General features: G+C 40.5%; 2 protein-coding genes across 13 annotated transcripts in view; one reads left to right on the forward strand and one right to left on the reverse strand.

Annotated features, from left to right (window-relative positions):
• TP53TG5 (TP53 target 5) overlaps positions 1 to 2,536 on the forward strand; it is a 53,202-nt gene extending 50,666 nt beyond the window's left edge. For all 6 annotated transcript variants that reach the window (XR_003852824.1, XR_003852825.1, XR_003852823.1 and 3 more), the window contains exon 5: positions 2,424 to 2,536. The gene's annotated coding sequence lies outside the window, so the exon portion shown is untranslated. The remainder of the gene's footprint in view (positions 1 to 2,423) is intronic.
• Positions 2,537 to 13,117: 10,581 nt separating this feature from the next.
• FOXJ3 (forkhead box J3) overlaps positions 13,118 to 23,055 on the reverse strand; it is an 84,825-nt gene continuing 74,887 nt past the window's right edge. For 3 of the 7 annotated variants that reach the window (XM_029578747.1, XM_029578749.1, XM_029578746.1), the window contains 4 exons: positions 21,652 to 21,753; positions 18,872 to 19,063; positions 17,296 to 17,403; positions 13,118 to 16,461 (listed from right to left, as the gene is read on the reverse strand). In XM_029578747.1, the coding sequence (XP_029434607.1) occupies positions 16,343 to 16,461; positions 17,296 to 17,403; positions 18,872 to 19,063; positions 21,652 to 21,753 (521 nt within the window). In that variant the 3' untranslated portion in view covers positions 13,118 to 16,342. The remainder of the gene's footprint in view (positions 16,462 to 17,295; positions 17,404 to 18,871; positions 19,064 to 21,651; positions 21,754 to 23,055) is intronic. The other 4 variants (XM_029578750.1, XM_029578748.1, XM_029578752.1 and 1 more) reach the window with 3 other exon arrangements.

Here is a 23,055-nt window from a genome sequence, read left to right on the forward strand (position 1 = left end):
TGAAAAACATGAGGGAGGGATCTAATGAAGCTTGAGGAATGGGTCTAGGGTCTGGCAGCTAAGATTTAATGCTAGAAAATGTAGTCATGCATTTGGGATGCAAAAAATACCCAAGGGAGAACTACAGTATATGGGGTGAAACTTTTCTAAGCACGCAAGAGCAGAATCTGGGGGGGATTATATCTGATGATCGTAAGGAGACCAAACAAATGGATAAGTCAGTAGCAAAAGCCAGAAAGATGCTTGGCTTTACAGGGAAATGGTCAGCTGGAAAAAAAAAAAAAGGCAAAATTGTCCCCTTATAAGTCACTGGTGAGACCTCACTTGAATACTATGTACAATTCTGGAGACCACACCTTCAAAATGATATAAACTGGTTGGCTACTAAAATGGTGAGTGGTCTTCATTTTAAAGATTGTCTGTCCCCACAATCTAAGAAAGGCAGGTTAGGGGGAGATACGATAGCATTATTTAAATACCTCCAAGGTTGCCATACACAGAAAGAAGGCTCTTGAACAAGGGGACATGGGATTAGGGTGAAAGGGGTCAACTCGGGGTAATCTATGAAAATAGCTCTTTACAGAGAGGTTAGTGAATGCATTGAATAGCCTCCCTGTGGCATTAGTGGAGATCAGGACAGTATTTGAATTCAAGCAAGCATGGGATAAACAGAGGAACTCCTAGGCAGTGATATGGATTGTAAAACTGAAGAGTTGGTATGGATGGGTGGGCTAGAGAGGCCATATGGTCTCTTTTTTTGCCCTGTTTCTATGCACACTCAAGCTGTGTACAGCTTTACAGGTGCTTTGATGTGCGTTTTGGACATGTGTCCAAACCCCTCATGCAATGAGGGGATTAGTGCATCCAAAACACGGGACCAAAGCAGATAGTGCACATTACATGTAAATTCATGTTGATGAGATTATTAGCTAATACTCCCAATGAAAGAAAAAAAAAAAAAAAGTGCACCAGACGCACACATTTTTACTCTCAAAAATTAATGCCTGCCCCACCATAAAAAATAATTTAAAAAAAGTGTCGCTGGCAGGTTAGGAAAACGGACGTTGAATTAGCAAGCATCCATTTTCCTAGCCCATGGCTGTGCACAGATTAGGAAAACAGATGCTTGTAAAATTGATCATCCATTTTCCTAGCCCGCTGCCAGCCACCTCTCCTAGGTACCTGATGCCAAGGAGGCTCTAGGGACGCAAGATTTTCCCTAGCGCCTCCTTTTTACAGTGGCAACCCATTTAAATATATCGGGCACCTGGGAGAGGTGGATTGGCGTGCGTTAAGAGAGCAGGCGCTCAATCATGACAGCGCAAATTTCCACTATAGACCACATTGTTACCCTTGAGGAGAACTCCCATGGCTGTTATGCCAATATATTCTTCTGCTATCTAATATGGTTTTAAAATATTTTAAAATTCTGAAATGAAAAAAAAAGATACAGAAGGAAGCTTCTGCATCATCATTTTGGTGCATGGAACTAGTGCAGAAAAACAGATTGTGATGTCACCAGCTAAACAGTATTTTTCCGTCATGGTGGACTATTACTGTTTGAATGTGTTTTCCAATAAAAATATATTGATTTCTTTTCTCAAACTTTTCCCCTCCTTTACAGTAGACACCAAGTCCCTATATTATTGCTCAAGGTTAACAATACTGAGAAGAGAGTAGTCAGCTTGCCCACATTGTTAATCACCACCCTACTTCTTTTACTCCTGAAAGTACAATTACAAAAAAAAAAATAAAAAAAAATGTTGGGCTTGGAAATATACGAGTTGCTTTTACCAACAGATGATTCTGCTGGAAATAGTGAAATGTATATACATTGACAAAACACTTAAAAAAGCGACAAGAAACTAAGAGAAAAAAATAAACTAGAATTACTAGAGCCCGAGATTAGAAGAATATATTACAACCTAAGGGGATTTTTGGCCCAGCAGTGTCATTCTACTGATTTGGGCTTCCCTTTCACTTGGAAATAGGCTCTCATGGGGCTATGACTTCAGACTCCTTAATTTACAATTTCCCAGGTTTTTCTTCCCATTTTTAACCCCCCCCTCTCCCCACCCATCTAGTCTGTCCAGTCTTATGACAACAATCCTCTGACCATGATTCTTGGAACCCAGCACAAATGTGCTCTTAGCTAGCAAGTATTGCTATTGTATTTTGGCTTTCACTCTTCCATTTGTGAACTATAAAAGCTGCCTCTGCAGAATCCCCAAGTCCTGGCTAGGGAATTAAACCTGGCTCTTCCACTTGGCCGCAGGTAGCATTGTCACTGATCCATCAGAACCTAAAGGAGAAGGAAACTGCTGGACTAAAAATTAAAAATAAAAACACAACATTTAACATAAAGGACAGAATAAGTCCTACTGTACATAAAGGCTTCACTAACTGTATTTTTCTTCTTTCAGAAATGGGATTAACTTTACTTGTGAGCCAGGCAATTACTAGGATAACATGAGAAGACGACCTCCATACAATCTCTAATTCAATTTAAGGGAAATAAAGTGAATATCAAATCACAGAGTTCTTTCATGATGGATACAACCACCAAGCAGCTTTCTGTGCATGCAGTCAGCTAATAGAAAGACAGAAGTACAGATGGCCTTCCAATCTGCCCAATTTACTTCCTGGTGCACTGTCATAGACCCCCGTTGATCTCTGGATTTCCAAAGCAAAGGGGGGGCTTCTTTGCTTATCCAAGGCTTTTTTAAATTGAGTTACTTTTTTTTTTTTGCCTCCACCACCTCTATTGGAATGCTATTCCACGAAGAAATAGTTTGTAAATGTTATTCCTGAGTCCACTAGCTTTAGAGCCTCATAATATGGCATCCTCTAGAAAATTCCTTACACTGAAAAAGTTTTGCCACTTTTGCATTATTGATACTTTTGTAGTAGTTGAATGTCTCTATGCTATCTCAAAGTGCTCTTCTAGGATATAAAGACTTGGGTCTTTAACTATGTCAGTCAAGAAAGGCTACAGTTTGTAACTGTAAAACTACAGCAGCAATTTAGAATTTGGGAATTTCATACCAAATTTACATATCTCCACTCTGTAGGGTAAGAAGTAGGGTAAGGAAAAACTGCAGCTTAAAAATTGTAAGTAGTAAAATGTAATCCCCCTCCTCTGTCCTCACTATGGAGGGGGAGCCACTGGGACCTGACCATGCAGCTGGTTCGGTCCCATCAGGGAGGAAGCAATAGCTGCAGGGTCCTGAAGGCCGATGCTCAGAGTCACTCAAAATAAATCCACTCTTTACTCAGGAGCTGGTGTTCTAAAAAAAAAAAAGTTGACTAAAGCAAAACTTGTTTAGTCATGGTAATGACAAAACATTTTGGTTTGGTCTATCTTCCTACTCTCACTAATGATTATATATCCTTTCTATAAGAGGCATATATTCCGGCTAGATGAGTCCTTACATAAATATTAAATGAAAGCTGACATAGCTGAACAAAAGTTGATAAGAAGTTAACAAATCCTATATAGAACATATAGACAGACCTGATTTATTGGAACAGCCAGCGTGGATTTACCCAAGGGAAGTCTTGCTTTACAAATCTACTTTTTTTTAAAGGGGTGAATATGTGGTGTATTTGGATTTTCAGAAGGCATTTGACAAAGTCCCGTGCATAAGTATGCGCCTAATTTTAAGAGGTTACTCGAGCAAACCTAGTTCACGTAATTGCCATAGGACTTTGCCGGCTTTAGCTGATTTTCAAACATGCTCAAAGGAGGGACATTCACAGTTCTTCCAACTAGTCCATCAGCTTGCCCATTCCATACAGAGGTCTTTCAGATCCCTCTGGTTCTTCATCTTGCACACCCCCCAGTTGACCACAGATCCCTCACCCTGTGAGCTCTAAAATGCAAGATCTACAGGCTTGCTCCTCATCAGGAGCAGCAGTATATTTACATGGCTAACAAGCTGCTGCACTATGTGGCTTCCAATTTTAAAATACAAAATTATGCACGTGTTGGCTCCGTCCCAGAATGTCCATGCCCCACTTTCCCAACTCATTTTTGGTGTGAACATAGGTATCTAAGCACGTAAATCACAGCTTTTTAAAACCCACATTGCTCATGTGTAGCTCATTTTACTTTCAGAAATTAACGCCTGCCCATCAGCAGCTAGATCCTGGGGCGTGGGAATTGTGATGGGAAGGCAGGCAGGAATTAAGTATGGCTAATTCATCCTTCTGTCTATAGAGAACCCTATTTTTACAGGTAAGCAAATTTGCTTTCTCCAACTAGAAGCAGGCATGAATTAGCCATAATGTGTGGAGTCCCACACTGAGGGTTGTATAGTGGTACAACTGCTTATAGACAACCCAACCAAATGGAGAGTGGATTCCTGGGTGAACAAGCTATGCAGAACTTCTTGTCCAAAGTTAGTCTTCTTCAGGATATGCTCTGGGTGTGAACAGAAAGTCCCTCGTAACAGACTTCTTAGGAAATTAAAATGGCATGGGATGGGGGGCAGGGTCCTATTGTAGTTAAAAGATGAAAATAGAGTAGGGCTAATTGGTAAATCTTCCCAGTGGAGAAAGATGAATAGTGGCGTGCCCCAGGGATCTGTTCTGGGACCTGGAAATGGGAATAAATGATGTGATCAAATTTGCCAATAACAAAATTATTCAAATTTGTTAAATCACAAGAGAACTGTGAGAAATTGCAAAAGGACCTTGCAAAAATCAGTAGACTGGGCATGCAAATGGCAAATTAAATTTAATGTAGACAAGTGCAAAGTGATGCACTAAGAGAAGAATAAACCAAATCATAGCTACACAAATGTAAGGTTCCACATTAGAAGTCCCCATTCAGGAAAAGGATCTAGGTGTCATTGTTGATATGTTGAAATCACCTGCTCAGTTGTGCAGCAGCAGCCAAGAAAGCAAATAGAAAGCTAAGGATTATTAGGAAAGGAATGGAGACTAAAACAGAATAACATAATGCCTCTGTATCACTTCATGGTGTGATCTCATCTTGAGTATTCTGTGCAGTTCTGATCACCACATCTCAAGAAAGATATAGCAGAATTAGAAAAGGTACAGAGAAGGGCAACCAAAATGATAAAGGGAATAGAACAATTCTGCTAGGAGGAAAGGCTAAAGAGGTTAGGATTCTTTGGCTTGGGGAAGAGACCGCTGAGAGGAGATATGATCGAGGTCTATAAAATAATGAATGGAACGGAACATGTAAACAATCAGTTGTTTACTCTTTCAAAAAGTATAAAGACTAGGACACACAATGAAGTTACTAGGTAATACATTTAAAACAAGAGAAAATATTTCTTTACTCAACATAAAATTAAGCTCTGAAATTCACTGCCAGAGGATGTGGTGAAAATTATTAGTGTAGATGCATTTTAAATTGTTTGGACAAGTTCCTGGAGTTAAAAATCCATAAACCATTAAGGTAGAGTTGCAGATAAGCAGCTTAGAATCTACCTACCCCTATGGATCTTGCCCGGTTCTTGCGATTTGGATTGGCCACTGTTAGAAATAGGATATTGGTCTTGATGTATCCTCAGTCTGACCCAGTAAGGCAAGACTTATGTTCTTATGTGTCCACCAATACGAATGCTTCTGATGCTAGTGGGGGTGTTCAGACTGAGGGGGTGCCACATGGTAATAATGACAAGGGTCATCCTGCATATGCTTAAGAGCATGTAAAAAAGCTCCAGAGCATGCAGCGCTCCATTGATAAAGGAAAATTGGTTCTTACCTGCTAATTTTCATTCCTGTAGTACCACAGATCAGTCCAGACTCCTGGGATGTACCCAAGCTTCCCTAAACAGGGTGGGACTGCGAGAGTCCCGCTCAAAGAACACTTTCACTAACTCATGGCTTCTGGAGCCTGGATAGCCTGACGATGTCTGGGGAAAATGTGCAATGACTTTCAAGTAGCTGCCCTGAAAATCTCTTGTGGCGACACTTGCCGACATTCAGCTCAGGATGCCACCTGCAACTGAGTAGAGTAAGCCAAAACTATTGCCTCTTTTAGCCACCATGCTATCGTGGATTTGGAAGCTTTATTTCTCTTCTTCGCACCACTCCATAGTACAAAAAGATGATCTGATAGCTGAAAGCTACTGGTGACCTTAAGATAGCACAGCAAGACCCTTTTTACATCCAAAAGCCTCAACTCCCTTGCATGAGGCATAGATAAATCCAGATTCGGAAAAGTCAGTAGCTCCACAGACTGATTCATATGAAAAGCCAATACCACCCCTTTGGTAGAAAGGAAAGAACTGTATGCAACGAGACCCCCCTCCCCCCATCATCAATCCTCAGAAAAGGATCCCTGCATGAAAGCTTGTAGCGCTGAAATCCTCCTAGCTGAACAAATTGCCACCAAGAAAACAACTTTTAAGGTAAGATCCTTCAGAGTTGCCTGTCGAAGCGGTTCAAATGGAGCCGTACATAAACCCTTGAGAACCAAGTCTCCAGGGTGGACAATTTCTGTACTGGAGGTCGCAAATGCTTCGCACCCTGGAGAAAACACATCACATCTGGGTGTGATGCTAGGGCTGCCCCCTGAATCTTGCCTCTAAGACAGCCAAAGCCGCCACCCGGACCCCGAGGGAACTGAAGGCCAAACCCTTCACTAACCCCCGCTGCAAGGTGGCCAAAATTTGCGCTACAGATGCTCGAATAGATCAACTCCCTGCTGTGCACACAGGAGTCAAAGTCTCTCCACACTGACATAGGCCAAAGAAGTTGGTCTTTCTAGCCTGCAACAGTGGAAACTACATCCTCAGGATAACCTTTACCCCTCAGATGCCTCCTCTCAAAAGCCTAGCCACGAGACTGAAGCGAGCTGCCTGATCTGAAAATAAGGGGCCTTGACGCAGAGGGTTGGGAAGATGAGCAAGATGCAGTGGACTGACCACTGCGAAATTGATCAAGTCCGCAAACCAGCGCTGGCGAGGCCACTCCGGCACCACCAGAATCACCTCTTCCGGATAAATCTCTATCAGCCGCAATACTTGGCCTTACTAGTGGCCATGGCAGGACACGTACAGGAGAACCCCTTGCAGCCATGGGAGTACCAAGGCGTCGACTCCTTCCACTCCGCGTTCCCTCCAATGACCTGAAGAAGCGCAGGGCCTTGACATTTGAGTCACCATCAAGTCCAAACAGGATGTTTATTATTTATTTTGTCTTTATATATCGATGTTCAAAAATATATCACAACGCATCACTTCTTGCGACAACTCCCACGCCCCAGGATCTAGCTGCCGATGGCTGAGGAAATCAGCCTGAACATTTGTCTATCCCAGCAATGCGAGAGGCTGCCAATAACTCCAGATTTTGTTCTGCCCAGCGAATTAGCTCTTGGGCCTATTGAGCCACCGCTCAACTCTTGGTCCCACCTTGCTGATTGCTGTAAGCCACCATTTTCACATTGTCCGACAACATCCTTACTGGCCATCCTTGTACCAGAGGCAGAAAGACCTGCAATGTGATGATTGATGGGTCATGATGCCTCCTCCAGTGACCACTGGCCCTGTGCCAACTGTGCCTGGCAAACAGCCCCCCCAGCCAGAGAGGCTGGTGTTGGTTGTAACCACTGTCCAGTTCAGAACCTCCAAAACTACACCCCTGCTTAAGTGGTTGTGACCAAGCCACCATGACAGACTTAATCTGGCTACTTCCGTAAGAGGCAACAGTAGATGAAACTGCTCAGATAATGGATCCCATCGGGAAAGTAATGCACCCTGCATGAGCAAATGCCCAAGGAAACAAATCAGATGTGGAAGCCATGGACCTAAGCACCTGCAGGTAATCCCAGACCCTGGGAATAGCCATTTCTAACAAGCTGCGAACCTGACTGTGCAGCCTGTCGATCCGCTCTTTGGTAAGAAACACTCTCTTGATCCTGGTATTGAAACACACTCCCAGGAATTCCAACACCTGAGAAGGGGATCAGCTGACAGACAGATTCACAACCCAACCCAGGGATCTTAGATGCTGCAGAACCACTGCTTAACTGCAAAGGATCTCAGACTTCGCTTGAATAAGCCAATCAATCATCGAGATAAGGGTGAACCAGGATGCCCTGCTTCCTGAGAGCCGCCATCACCTCAACCATCACCTTGGTGAAGGTTCTTGGGGCCGTTGCCAGACTGAAGGGCAGAGCGCAAAACTGAAAAATGTCCCGAGAATCATGAACCGGAGAAACCTTTGATGATCCAGCCGGATTGTTATATGTAAGTAAGCCTTGGTCAAATCTAGAGACCAAAAACTCTCCTTTGCGCACAGCAGCAATTACTGAATATAGGGTCTTCATACAAAAACGAGGGACTCAGAGCCACATTCACCCTCTTCAGATCCAAGATCGGGTGGGAAGGTTCCCTCCTTCTTTGGGACCACAAAATAAATGGAGCACCTTCACGTTCCCCGCTCCCCTATGGGGACGGGTACAATGGCTCCCAGCATCTGAAAACAGTCAATGGTCTCCCGAACCACCTGTTTGCTTGTGAAGGTGCAAGTAGACACTATAAACATGTCCTTTAGCGGGCAAGCAAATTGTAAAGCGTAACCATGCCTTATTACATTTAGGATCCACTGATCCGTTGTGATTTTGGCCAACTCGTAGAAGAGTTCAACCGACTCCCTACGGCCGGCACCTAGGAATGGACTGGTCTCGCCCCCTGGCTAGAACCATCCTTGTTCGGCTTTAGACCTCAAAAGGACTGGCCCCAAAACTGCTGCCTGCCAGATCCTTGTCTCCAGACTCCTCCTGTAGTCCTATTCTGCTGAAAAAACCAGTTCAGCTGGAAGTGAGGCCATGAGGAGTAGGTACTTTTGCTATCCTTTGGTTTATCCTCCAGCAGCTTATGTATCTTATTCTCACCCAGATGCTTTACCAGCTCTTCTTACATAGAAACATAGAAATGATGGCAGAAGAAGACCAAACGGCCCATCCGGTCTGCCCAGCAAGCTTCACACTTCTTTTTTTTCTCATACTTATCTGTTTCTCTTGGCTCTTAGTAACCTTTGGTTCTATTTCCCTTTCACCCCCACCATTAATGTAGAGAGCAGTGATGGAGCTGCATCCAAGTGAACTATCAAGCTTGATTAGTTAGGGTGTTAGTAACCGCCACAATAAGCAAGCTACACCCATACTTATATGTCTACCCAGACTATGTTATTCAGCCCTTATTGGTTATTTTTCTTCTCCCCTGCCATTGAAGCAGAGAGCTATGTTGGATATGCGTGAAGTATTAGTTTTTCTTCTCCTCTTCCGTTGAAGCAGAGAGCTATGCTGGATATGCGTGAAGTATCAGTTTTACTACTCCCCTGCCGTTTAAGCAGAGAGCTATGCTGGATATGCATTGAAAGTGAAGTATGCAATGAAAGCCACATTAACTATCAACAAATATTGAATAAGTCTAATAATTGGTAATACCTATAGCCTATGACCTCACCGTTAATTTTACATACTCTTACCCACCCCTGTTTTTGTTTAATATAATTTGGAGATGGCAGCCCTCCATCCTTCTGCTCCATGAAGGTGGAACAACAACCACTGGCCACTGGCATCCCGTTCTGTGAATGCCTCTGTGGCTACTGCCGCTCCGTGCAGTGTTTTGCTGCCTCCTCTTTATACACGTCCTCTAGACCTGATGGATCCACAGTGTTTATCCCATGCCCCTTTGAAGACCTTCACAGTTTTGGACTTCACCACTTCCTCCGGAAGGGCATTCCAGGCATCCACCACTCTCTCTGTGAAGAAATACTTCCTGACATTGGTTCTTAGTCTTCCTCCTTGGGTCCTCAGCTTGTGACCTCTGGTTCTGCTGATTTTTTTCCGACGGAAAAGGTTTGTCGTTGTCTTTGGATCATTAAAGTTTTTCAAGTATCTGAAAGTTTGAATCATATCGCCCTTGCTCCTCCTTTCCTCCAGGGTGTACATATTTAGATTCTTCAATCTCTCCTCGTATGATATCCGATGAAGACCCTCCACCTTTCTGGTCGCTCTTCTCTGTACCGCTTCAATCTTGTCTCTGTCTCTTTGTAGATACGGTCTCCAGAACTGAACACAGTACTCCAGGTGAGGCCTCACCAAGGACCTGTACAAGGGGATAATCACTTCCCTTTTCTTACTCAATATTCCTCTCTCTATGCAGCCCAGCATTATTCTGGCTTTTGCTATCGCCTTGTCGCATTGTTTCGCAGACTTCATATCATTAGACACTATAACCCCAAGGTCTCTCTCCTGCTCCGTGCCCATCAGCCTTTCTCCCCCCATTGAATACTGTTCATTCGGATTTCCACTCCCCATATGCATGACTTTGCACTTCTTGGCATTGAATCTCAGCTGCCATATCTTCGACCACTCTTCCAGTTTCCTTAAATCCCGTCTCATTCTCTCCACTCCTTCCGGCGTGTCCACTCTGTTGCAGATCTTAGTGTCGTCCGCAAAGAGACAAATCTTACCTTCTATCCCATCCACAATGTCGCTCACAAAGATATTGAACAGGACCGGTCCCCAACACCGATCCTTGCGGCACACCACTTAAAACCGCTCTCTTCAGAAAAAGTTCCATTTACCATCACACATTGTCTTCTGTCCGTCAACCAGTTTGCAATCCACGTCACCACCTCGGCACTCACTCCTAAGCTTCTCGTTTTATTCACCAGTCTCCTGTGCGGAACTGTATCAAAAGCTTTGCTGAAATCTAAGTAGATGACATCGAGCGCTCTTCCTTGATCCAATTCCTTGGTTACCCAGTCAAAAAAGTCAATCAGATTTGTCTGACAGGATCTTCCCCTGGTGAATCCATGCTGCCTCTGGTCCAGTAATTCTCCGGACTGTAGATAGTTCACTATTCTCACTTTCAACAGTGACTCCAATACTTTTCCCACCACCGAAGAGAGGCTAACCGGTCTGTAGTTGCTAGCCTCCTCTCTGTTCCCACTCTTGTGAAGCGGGACCACCACAGCTCTTCTCCAATCACTTGGCACCACTCCCGTTTCTAGGGATCTATTGAACAGGTCACACAGCGGACCCGCCAGCACATCTCTGAGCTCCCTCAGTATCCTTGGATGAATCCCATCAGGTCCCATGGCTTTGTCCATTTTCAGATTCTTTAGCTCTTCCCATACATTTTCTACTGTAAAAGGGTTTTCGTCTATTCCACTTCCTTCCAGTTTCTTGTTGTGTAGAGATGGTCCTTCTCCAGGCTCTTCTTTAGTGAACACAGGACTTCTAAGTCCTCTCTGAACAAGTGCTTCCTCTTGAAGGGCAACGTCCCTAATTGGGAGTTAGACCATGTTTGCCGATCAGTTCCGCAACCAAGAGAGCCACCTGGCCGAGACCATCAACATTACAGTCCTGGAGAAAGTTCGGATGAGGTCATACAAAGCATCTGCTCCATAGGCCACCACGGCTTCCAGCCGCTCTGCCTACTTGGCCTCTGACGCTGACATAGTTTTATCAGACAGTAACCGCTGCACCCAGCATAAACCAGCCCGAAGCATGAAACTGCTGCACACCGCAATCCGAATGCCTAGAGCAGACACCTCAAAAACCTTCTTGAGATGGACCTCCAACTTCCTGTCCTACATATTCTTAAGCGTAGCAGAACCAGCCACAGGAAGACTTTTGTGACAGCTGAAACTGAGGCATCAAACTTTGGCATCCGCAACAAAGCTAAAGTTTCCTCCGCCATCAAATACAACGTACCCATAGCTCTGCCATCTTTCAGTCCGGTATCTGGAGTTTCCCACTCCCAGAGCACCAGCTTTTTTACAGACTTATAAAATGGGAAAGTGTTAGTTGGACCTCTTAAGCCCTCCATGACTGGGTTCATCTCCTCATGATCAGTATTCTCCTTAGTGAACAAAAGGACAGAGATTAAAAAGGGTTACCAGAAGGGTTGGCCCCACCAGGACCTGCCAACCTTCTGGGAGGAACTCCAGATAACAAATCTTCTAAAATGTTTGCACTGCTGCCATCTGCTGGAGACAGAGAAATACTGAGGGACTGCAGGTGGCACACTAGGTTATATGCCAGTGTCAGCAAAACTCTGTCTCCATCTGCTGGAAGGAAGGCAAAACCCCAGGAGTCTGGGTACGTACAGGGAATTGATTTATGGAAAAGTTTGACATTTTCTTACTCATTTCTCAGTAAAATAGTGTAAACCTGTGATGTATGTCCATGAAAAGAAATGGGAAGGCAGAAGAAATAGAATACCGAGGAATAGTTTCTTTTAGGCTAGAACATTGACTATATCCCACATATTTAACAGAACAATACATCTTAATCCATTGCAGCCTACAAGATAAATGGACAACTGATAAATTGAAGGTCTGATGGAATTTTCATGACAACCTAGATTTCAAAGGGTTAAATGAGAGCATAAATGAACCAATGTGTGAATTATTACATACATTTCAATCTGTTTGGCTAGATGAGCTTTTAACATTTTTGCAACAGTACCATAGTAATAACTAGGTGCCCTTGACCAACAGATTGCTCCAAGGGTAAGTTTCTTCTCTTTTGTTGTATAATAGTAAAAATCTAATCCAAATGAAAAAAAAGTAAGATTTCATCTACATACAGAAACCCTGTTGCCTATAAAAGGTTTATAATATTAAAGATTCAAACAACATTATTGTCCTTTAAAAAGCCAATCTAGTCCTCGTATTGAACATTATCCATTTTGTTCCATGCGATGCCTTTTTAAAACGAACAGCATTTACAATTTTTGGTTCAGACAGAGGCACAGAGCAAGCTCATGATGAGAATAATTGTGGCTAGGTGCTAACTGTATTTGAAAGAAAATGTATATACTGTATTGCCTTTCTGCAGTTTTTTCTTAAAACAAAATATTTACCGATATCATACGCTAACAAGCATACAATATGAGTTTTTAGAACACTAAACAGTCTTAATACCTTTCCATCCACCGGTATGCAGTTTTCAGGATACAGTACTTACAGCCTTATAAGATTGTGAAACAAAGTCACGAATTTATGGCACAAGCATGGTATTCTTCCTGAGCAAAATGATAGTTCATACTTCTCTTGCTTATTACACTCATAATTAAAACACACGCTCTCATGTAAGGAAAAATTCTTTAAAAAAATAGAATGAAGTTAACATGTTCTCTTTATTTTTAAGTGCCATTCATGCATATCAGGTCTGGCAGCAACAATCCTAATGACACTTGGAATATTTTTACAGCACTAAACTGTTACAAATATCTGTGCCGTTCATCATAGAGCAAAAGTAGTAAACCGTGCAATAACAAAAACGTATAAACATTAAAACACTGACTGTAGAACAGCAGTACAGTTAAAAGGTAGTGTCGCACAAAAAGCCAATGCATTTTCATCACGTATATACAATATAGATATATACACATATATCACCCTCTGAATGAACAATATCAAAATACTCTATTCCTTTTGAAATAGCCCCCCCTCCCCTTCTGTTCCCCTCCCACCCCTAAAGAGGACATTTTTAAAGACAAGTATTTACAGAAAAACACATTTAAACACATTGACACAGAATAAACTATACCACAAATGCCAGAATTACGGTGATGCCAGACAGATCTCCATACTGGTAGTTCTGGGAATATATGATTTTTTTTGTTTTTTGTGTGTGTTTTTATTTTTTTTTTTTGTATTATTTTTTTTACAGAGCCATATCATAAGAATTATGGATAGCTAATCAGTCAGAAGCAGACTGCACCCCAAAAAATTGGGATTATATCAACTGTAACAATTATCTCTTTTTACTGGTGGGGGGGGGGGAGGGATGGAAGGGAAGAAAGTACTTTCTATGATTCATGGGGCAATAGGCAATTATGTAATACCTTTTAGATTACTAAAAGCTTAAATCCAAAATAGTTTCACACATATGTACTGAGCATTATAAATTAGTACAGTAAAACAGCCTAAGAAATTTGAAATGGAGCTGGGCAAAATAAAATCCACTTAAAATACTAAAAATGGGTGGAACATTAGATTTACATCGAAGCTCCACAAATTCATCTTTAAGCTGTGCTGTTTACTACTTAAAACCAGTTAAAGTGCACATTGCTGTTTAATATGCCATTTTCAGGATGCTAGGAGATGGTACACCATTGAACACAGGTTCAACTCACAATTTAAAACCTCACCTTTTGACTAAGGCCACTTTTATTCTGCTAACAAAAATCAGAGGGATCACTTAGTTTAGTTTTTAAATGTAGTACATACTACAATTCATATGTCCTTTTATTTGTCCAGAACCTAATCTTTTAAACATAATTTGGGTTGCACCAAGTACTTTACATACATTTAAATCACAAATTGGCCAGTCTGCAGTATGAGATTTGTAGTTTGTGTGTTCCTGTACTTGAGATCTGATGTCTTTTTGGATTGGACCATTTTTTTCTGACATAAAAACAAACAAACAAACAAAAAAAAAAAGCATGCACAGAAGAAAACCACAAAAGAAATCAACAGAAATCAGTGCAAGCTAGATGCTTCAGCTGATGAAAATATAAACCAGGTAATGTGTCACATAGGACTATGGCACTAAAAGGCTTAAATTTCATCCCTTTGTATTCCATGAAAGAAATACTATTTAATGTAGATCAAACTTTTTGCTACCTACAGAATTCAGTTTTATTTGCAGTTCTTTGCTGTCAAATTGAAAGGGCAAACAAAATAAACATGAATTATTTTGTGTGTATAAACTAGTATGCTAATATGAGCATTTTCACAAATTAAAACAGCTGAACATGTTGGAGCATTACATGCCACTAAGTATTTGCCAAGAGTTCTTGCACACAATAGACAGGAAGAGGCCTATGGCTGTGCATAGATTTTAATTCAATAACATGCCGATATTCTTGTGTTGGGAGAAATCTGACTTTTTATCTTCCCCATCCAACTGTGAAGAGCACATATTTTTTCTTTTATCACACTGTATGATTTAAATCTATACCACTGAATGATACAAAAAAATACATTTTCAACGTGGTAAGAATGAAAAAAAAAAAAAAAACCAGGAAAGAAAATGACTTGAGTCACATAATGGTTACAAAATAATAGATTGTCTTTTCTGATTGTCTTTTAAGCAACTATTCTTTTGTTTGAGCAAGCCCTGGAGGCTCGAGTGTGCACGCTCTAAAACAGAATTCTAAGAATTCAATAGCAAAATTAAATTATAATTTAGTTTTTTCAAATGCCTTCACTTTGTTTTTAGGAACTTAAGCTTCAGCCTAATATTCACAGAAAATATGAATAAATAGTGAGTTTGCTTTATTATAAATACATTAGCAGATGGAAGTATACAATCATTGGTTTTCAAGCTCCAACTATGCACAGCTTCTATGAGGTCAAATCATTTGTACAGCAAATTCAGAAATGAAGTTCAAAAACTGACATATAATCTTACAATCTAACACAGGTCATGTGAAATCAGCAATATCCTTGACAATCCATGGGAAATACTTTTGTAATCTGCACTGCTATATACCAATTACTCTGCAACTTAATATTGCAAAATTGCCAATTCAAATTATACCTAGATAATTCAAAATAACTGGAGTAGGCTATCGAATTTGCCAACTTTATGACTGTAGAAAAAAAAAAAACAAACACTTAACTACGATACTCATCATAGCACAAGAAGCAGAAGTTCTTTGAAAATAAAAATGTGTCCTATTGGTTAAACCTTTAGAAGACAAAAACAGCCTAACTATGGATGGGCAAGAACAGACCTGATACCTGTTACAGTGGCCACTGGATATTAGCACTGCTCCTTGGATAGCAAACCTATGACCAGAAGATGTCTTTATTCAAAGGGAGAGAGAACCTAAATCAAATTATGCCCATCTGTTGATATAACACAACAGCATGAGAATGTAAAAGGACTCCCAGATGTTTACTTTGCCTGATACATTACAATCCAGCTAAGAAAAAGATTTCAGATTTAAATCACGCATTACAACTGCCCACGCATTACAACAGGGGCTCTGTCCAGGTGGCAGTCTGGCACTTGCGGTCAACACCAGTCAACACACGTATGCTAAAAAGCTGAAAAAGCTGTCCAAATCACACAACAGTTATGAGCTACGGCAGCTTACAGGGGAGACAACATTACTTGCTCCAGGGCCAAGTAAAAGCGATAATTTAAGCTCTCCTGCTAGATAGTTTGATTGTCTTCAAAGTCAATTGTCATAACAGTTTTATAGTTAATTGACATCTTCACTTTTTTTTTCCTTTTATTTACCCAATTCATGTTCACTTATTTCCTTTAAAAGTAGGGAAAATAAGACGACATCTGTCTCCTCTTTTTTAAATCTCTTCATGGAAAGCACTACACAATAGAATCCCAATCAAAGTCATCTTGAATGTCATCGGGAGGAAGTGGGCGACGCATATGGAAGTTCGGTGATGGCATCATATGCTGCTGGTTCATTGCTCCATGATGTCCTGCTAGGAAATTTAACACATAAATGACTGGCAATATCCAAGTTCCAAAGTCAAATCAAGTCAGATATCACCTAAGCCATAACATGCAACGTTTACATGCTGAAAGCAGGACTAAGCTTTTCTATTGGTTTTTAATGCTTATAAATACCTTTTTAATGGACCACCTTAATGCATTTCTTATCTAGCTTTCAGGAGCTAACACTCCCTTCAATCAGGTCACCTTGTCATCACTCTACCCCCACCAAGCCTCCCACAAACCTTCATACCATTGTAATGCAATCTGTGATTAACTTGTACATTCAGTCAACCTTTTTTTGCTTTGACCCAAAAACTAGTCAAAGTATTAAGTCAGTCCAAAAAAAGGAAATAAAATATAAATATATTTTTTTTTAGGTTGATCAACAACATTACGCTTTATTTTAGTGAAATTGCTAAAATTCAATTAGTTTATGACTTGTGATGAAAAATGTTGCACAATCTGGTCAGGCTCCCATGTCACCTGGATGAAAAGAAAAGAATAGATGCCTGTAGTCTAAAATTAATCCTTTATTGAAGTGGAGACACAAGTGGGCTACCCTTGTGTCTCCACTTCAATAAAGGATTAATTTTAGACTACAGGCATCTATTCTTTTCTTTTCATCCTGACGGCTATCATAGATTGCCTTCCTTTGTGTTTTTTGGGTCCTTCCCATGTCACCTGTACTGTCGAGTTGCTAAGCACAGCAATCTAAGCATTCTACAAACTAAATCAGCATGCAATAAGTTAGGGATACAGTCAGGCCTCATTGCAGGTAAAGGACATGTGAAGGATAAATGACCTAAGGTGGGAGAAGTTACCTGAAATAGTCGGTCCGGGGGTGCTGAGTGGTGGTGGGATATGAGGGTAACCTGGAGGGCCCATCATCGAAGGAGGAAGGTTTTGTCTGGAGTCTATGTACAAATTTCCTGTATAAGTGAGATAAGAGTTAAAATAAAAAAATAATCATCTTCTTGAAAGATTTAGAACTGTGGCACAAGCTGCAGCAATACCATGGCAGCACAGATGAAGAAAAGAAAAAAACCCCACAAAGATACTGAACATGACCAGCCTCCTATTATTCACTGTTTAATCCCAAAAGGGTATAGGATAAACAGAGCATCCTTAGGGGTAAGAGGATGGAAATAAAATACTGGGATTAGCAGTGATAACTTGCTTGTATGGGGTAACATGCACAGAGCAGCATTAGGAACATAAGAACTGCTATGCTGGATCAGACCAAGGTACATCAAAGCCCAGCATCCTGTCTCTGACAGTGGCCCAGTCACAAGCACCTGGCATATCCTGAGGTGCGCGGAATGGTAGTTACAACCCTGAAAAAACGGAAGTGAGGGATGCCCTGCAGAAGCAGCAATTACAACCCTAAAACATCTTGCTGGGCTAATCCCAGTAACCTCTTACCACTAAGGATGCTCTAAGGATGGGACATTGAAATAAATAAAAAAAAAAAATAAGTGTTGCACCTTTTCCATTTGAGTGCACCAATGTTGGTCTCCCTTAAATAAAGATTAGCTTTATCTGCTAAACCTATCCTGCATATTTACTGAAATTCTTTTTGCCCAAATGCACTGTACAAAAATCGGTGAGCTAAAGCAAAAGCAGCTTAGCTGTAACAGATGCTCTCAGAGAACCGCAGGATGTGAAGCCCTCACAGGAGGACATCACCCACCTGTGAGAAGATCACATCCTGCTTATCCTCAGAGAAAAAAAAAGTCAGGCCAACAGTACCAAGGCCTTGCATTAAATGTTAACCATTCAATCTTATCTTTGAGTTCTAAGTACGACTCTTCAATGAAACCCAATCTATTGGAAATATTCACAACAGAAATTTAGAAGCACTAGGTCAAAATGCATGTTAGCAGCAGCTTATGAAACGTATTGTAAGAAAAGATTGGTTCACAGATTCCTGCGAACAAAAGTAGCGAAGCCAGTCCGAAGAAGTCCCTACCATTCCTGCCTGGGCTGGGGGTGAGAAGAACAATTTTCTAACACCTTGCATCGGTCCAGTCTGCAGGAATTTTTTAGCCATAGGCTTTGCACCACTGCTCAAAGAGAAAGAACGTGCAGGCTCTGTCTCAGAAACTTGCCCCATGGGAAGCCTGGGTCTGCTTTCTGTTCAGGTACGTTGCTTATGGGAAATGCAATCTACAGGGCATTATTTGCTTACCCCAGTCTAAACACACACGCCCTCCTGGTAATGCGGTTAAAAGCTTGTGTGTGCTAAGCCACCAAATGGCTTTTTATCTGCATTTAAGTGAGAGCAAATTTCAAATTGCTAATTTATATAGGTAAAATGGGTTTTACTCCATAAACAGTTTTGAATATAAAAATGCAAGTCATCATCTATATGATGATGTATATTTCAGTCAGCTTTACCTGTCGCAATGTGCTGGGAAGGTTTAGCTGGGTGCATGGTATTGTGGCAGATAGAGGGCTGTACACTGCCTTGCGAATGGATGAGCCCAGTTTGTGTGAAGAACTGATTAAGAGAAGAACACAGATCTGCAAACTGAACCTGATCTAACGACCAGTTCTTGAGATCTGCCTGTCTCATACTCTCCATCAAGCCTGTCGGAAAACAGGTAAAACACAACATGTTATCTTTGAAGCATATCATGAGTGCTGTACAAGATCAATGTGCTCAATGCATACAACGAGGAAGCTAAATCAGGCTATAGATCAGGCCCAAGTTTGTTGTCCATTCAGGCTCACAGGATTTAGGCAAGGTTTGGAGTTAATGCCCAAAGTGAAGAGAGACAGTCATTGCTTATAGGGTTACATAGTTACAACCCTAATAGCAGTGCAGCCATGTCAGGCTGGGGTAATCTGCATAGAGCATCCATCATCAATAACCCTGATGCGCAATGTTTATATTGTGTGTTATTTAGGGTGTTATGTTTGTTTACATTGACTGGTTTTTAGTCAAGTAGTTTTCTGCTTCGCTACTGTAAACCTGCCCAGAGTCTCAGTGAATCGGGTTGGATACAAATCAGATAAATAAGATTAGGCCAGATACAGAGACCAGTGGCAGGATCAGATTTACATATTGGGAAGTTTTACACTCATCCACCCAAAATGGGCACTATCATTTACTATGTTACTTATGCTGGCAGAAGAGTGCACTTAAGAATTTGTCCTTAAAAGAAATTTCTTTTCCCCCCAATGAAGCTGGAAGAGAAAGATTGGGACAATCCCCTATTCACACTGAAAAGAAGCAGTGGCTATCTGATTTTCAGGCTTGGTTTTTCTTCATCTAAAAAATTAACATAAGCCCTGACTTCAAGCAAATCTGGACTTTTAGTATAGTAAATTTAAAAAGTGCTCACAAGCACAAAACCACATTGAAATGGATACTGTAACGGGATTAACAAAATCCATGATTTTAAAATACAGGAATTTTAAACTTTTTAAATTATAGCTAAGTTGTTTTTATAAAATCAAATGCAAATTTTGCTTTTAAAGCAAAATATATGAAAGCCCAAAGATAAAATCTATTAAAATTATAAATAAGAGATAAATAAATGCACTGAATTCATATGCATCAATCAAAAGTTTGAGTTTAAGGTTTAAGATTAAAGGTTGAGTTTTAGGTTTAAGATTAAAAATAAGCAAACCCCAAACATCTAATTTTAAAATGTTTTAACTTAAAAATAGGTCATAAGCAGCATGAAACCTGATTTTGCAGGGGTGAGACTTGGGCGCAAGACAAGTAAAGACTCTGGGACCAATTTTCAAAGCGTTTAGACTCCTCACATTTGGAGCTAGGCTCCTAAATTGGCCCTTTTGAAAATTTACCAGGGCTGAGTGCCTAAATTTAGGCTCCTAGTTTCATTAGTTTCCTAAATTTAGAAGCCAAAATTGCAGGTGGATACGGGGATGGAGTTAGGGCAGGGAAACAAAGTTAGGAGCTTGGCACTGATTTACAGAGCTAGGCAAATAAATAACAGGCAAGATCCTAAATGTATGTGAATTTTCTGCTGAAAGTTCTTAAATGTAGGCCTTTAAATTAGGTACTTAATTTAGGCACCTATTTTCTAAACTTAAGTACCTAATTTGGAAGCCTAAATTTAAGAACTCAGCTCTTTTTGAATATCAGCCCCTCTGCATTTAAAGGTTGATTTGTTTTAAAAAAATAAATAAAAATTAACCTGCTATTTGTGCATGTAAATTCATATATCATCTTAAAGCAGCTGGGTATAATCTAAAGCTAATTATGTGCTAAATAGTCACAATTTTCAAATATGCTATACAACATATACATATATATTCCGTAAATGGATTAGAAGGTTATTTCTATGTAGAAAGACATAAGTAGCAAAGCTTGTGTAAAGGCTCTGCTCGATTGTAAACATATTTAAGTGCTATATTAGTCAATGAACATGCATTTATTTTTAATTTTATATTCCCCCCTTAACAAACCTAGCTCAGCCACTGCAGTGACAGTCTTCAGCTGGTGACATGCACCCGGACTTCTTCCCAAATATTGTAATCGTGGGCCCTGAATCCAACCAGGGCTTCTGAACAACCCAAGGAGCAGACAACCTGAGCAGGGAATCAAACTCAGGCTCTTCCTCATGGCAGGTGCACAGCACTGCCACAGAGCCATCAGACCAATCCTTTACACACTGCTTTATAAAAGAGTAGCAAAGTACAAAGGAAAAACTGGACTGAAATGTAGTGATTTAAATCAAGGCATTCTGCCTGGCAATCTAAGTCACTGAAGTAAGCCAACCTGACTTACATCAATTTGCCTTGATGCCACACGATTCTCCGAGCATTTCCAGCATCTAATGTCATGACGGGCTCATGAATCGTAAACAAAGAAACCCACCAGAAACTTGCCATTTGACCCTTTGTTTTCAGATTTTAGACTAACCATTAATGCTAAAATAGTCTTTCAGAGAGGCGTGGCTGCAATTTTACAATGGCATAGCCCAAGCAGACACACACAGATATGGTAAACTGCAAAGCATAATAATACATTTGTGAGACTGGTAGTTTGGCAAAGCTTTCTAGGTAAAACATTCTTTTCTTTATCCTTTCAATTGCTAAAAGTCAGATTTATTGACATCAAATCTAACCATGTCAAGTTCACTAATAGCAAGGCTTCACTATACAACTAGTTCAAGAGCAATTAGCAAGGCTGCAAATGGTACCTTGAAACTGTGAGAGATCCACATCAGACCAGTTGACACTACTTGCAATACGACAGCTTTCCTTCAACATGTCTAGAGTGGCATACCACTCAGTGGGAACACCTACAAACGTAAACCAGAAGAGGTGAGCTGGAAAGGTGGCTGCACACTGTACTTAGCAATTGAAGCAGGTAACTTCACAATGACCTCTATGAATAGTATTTGCTGTCTAGTGATGCTGAGTTTCTGACAGTGAAAGGTTAAGGTATGTTTAGAGAGGTATTTCTTAAGATACAATAGCCTCAATTTAGAGAAATTTGGAGGTATGCAAAAAGATATTAACAGGCATAAATCTCCACCCCCCACCCCCTCCTCGGACAGAGTCAAATATCTACTGAGCCAGCCCAATTTTTTTTTTTTTTGCAGAATGAGAAAGAATGCCTTGGCCCATGTATTTCCAGATAGCCAGCTATTTATGCAGTTTAGGTATATTATTGAAGTGAGGTTTATAACATTGCAAAAGCAAGCCTAATATAACAGAAACATATCTATTCAATCTATTTTAACAACCCACTATATTACTTAAAACCAAACAGTGGTGTAGCATAACACAAAGATTGCTCCAGTAGTGAAAAAGCATAAATACTGAGAGTTTGGTAGTTTTGTTTGCTGAATAATAGGCTATGAAACCACATCTTCTTGAACTGGTATGGGAGTGTTTTGACGATTCATGTCTGTTGTGTACTTATATATAGTAAGTATAAGAAAGATCTTTATTTTCTCAGACACAGAAAGAGGTAAAGGTTGGAGCAAATACAATTCTTAGTCTATCGTTTTCAATAAAAGACATAGAATAGAGGACCAGCTGCATTTGCAGGACAGAATGTAGAAAAACTAAACACTCAGTGAAGTGTGTTTGTTTTTAACAGCTTTGTACTGTATGAATATGATGGTGAACTGTTTTATGCTACTTTTTATATTTTCTATTCCTCTTTTCAGTTATAATCATGAAATGTTCAGTAGATATTTCAATTATACTTCTGCCTATGCAGCAATAGGTACAATACAGTCTTGTCTTTCACATCTTTTCAGCTTCCACTCATATACTGGCATTTTATATTAAATGTTTGTGGGCACTGAATTTGATCTACTGTATGCTTTCTACTGCGAGCTGTACACATTTATGGTCTTATTTGCTAAAATCTTTTACTCATCTATTTATTTTATTTAAAAATTCATCTTTTCCTCCCAATTCATCAAGCTGATCTAAGCAGATTACAAATGAAGACAAAACATTGAGATATTAAAAACAAAAACATGCCTAACCAATGAGGTGAAACAAGGAACCTATCAAACAAAGATAAGGCTGAACAATCTGATAAATCCAGAGGCTATAATTCAAAGAAGTGCTCAACTTTCATCCTA

Source organism: Rhinatrema bivittatum, chromosome 15 (genome assembly GCF_901001135.1).
Source record: "Rhinatrema bivittatum chromosome 15, aRhiBiv1.1, whole genome shotgun sequence".
Taxonomy (NCBI): Eukaryota; Metazoa; Chordata; class Amphibia; order Gymnophiona; family Rhinatrematidae; genus Rhinatrema; species Rhinatrema bivittatum.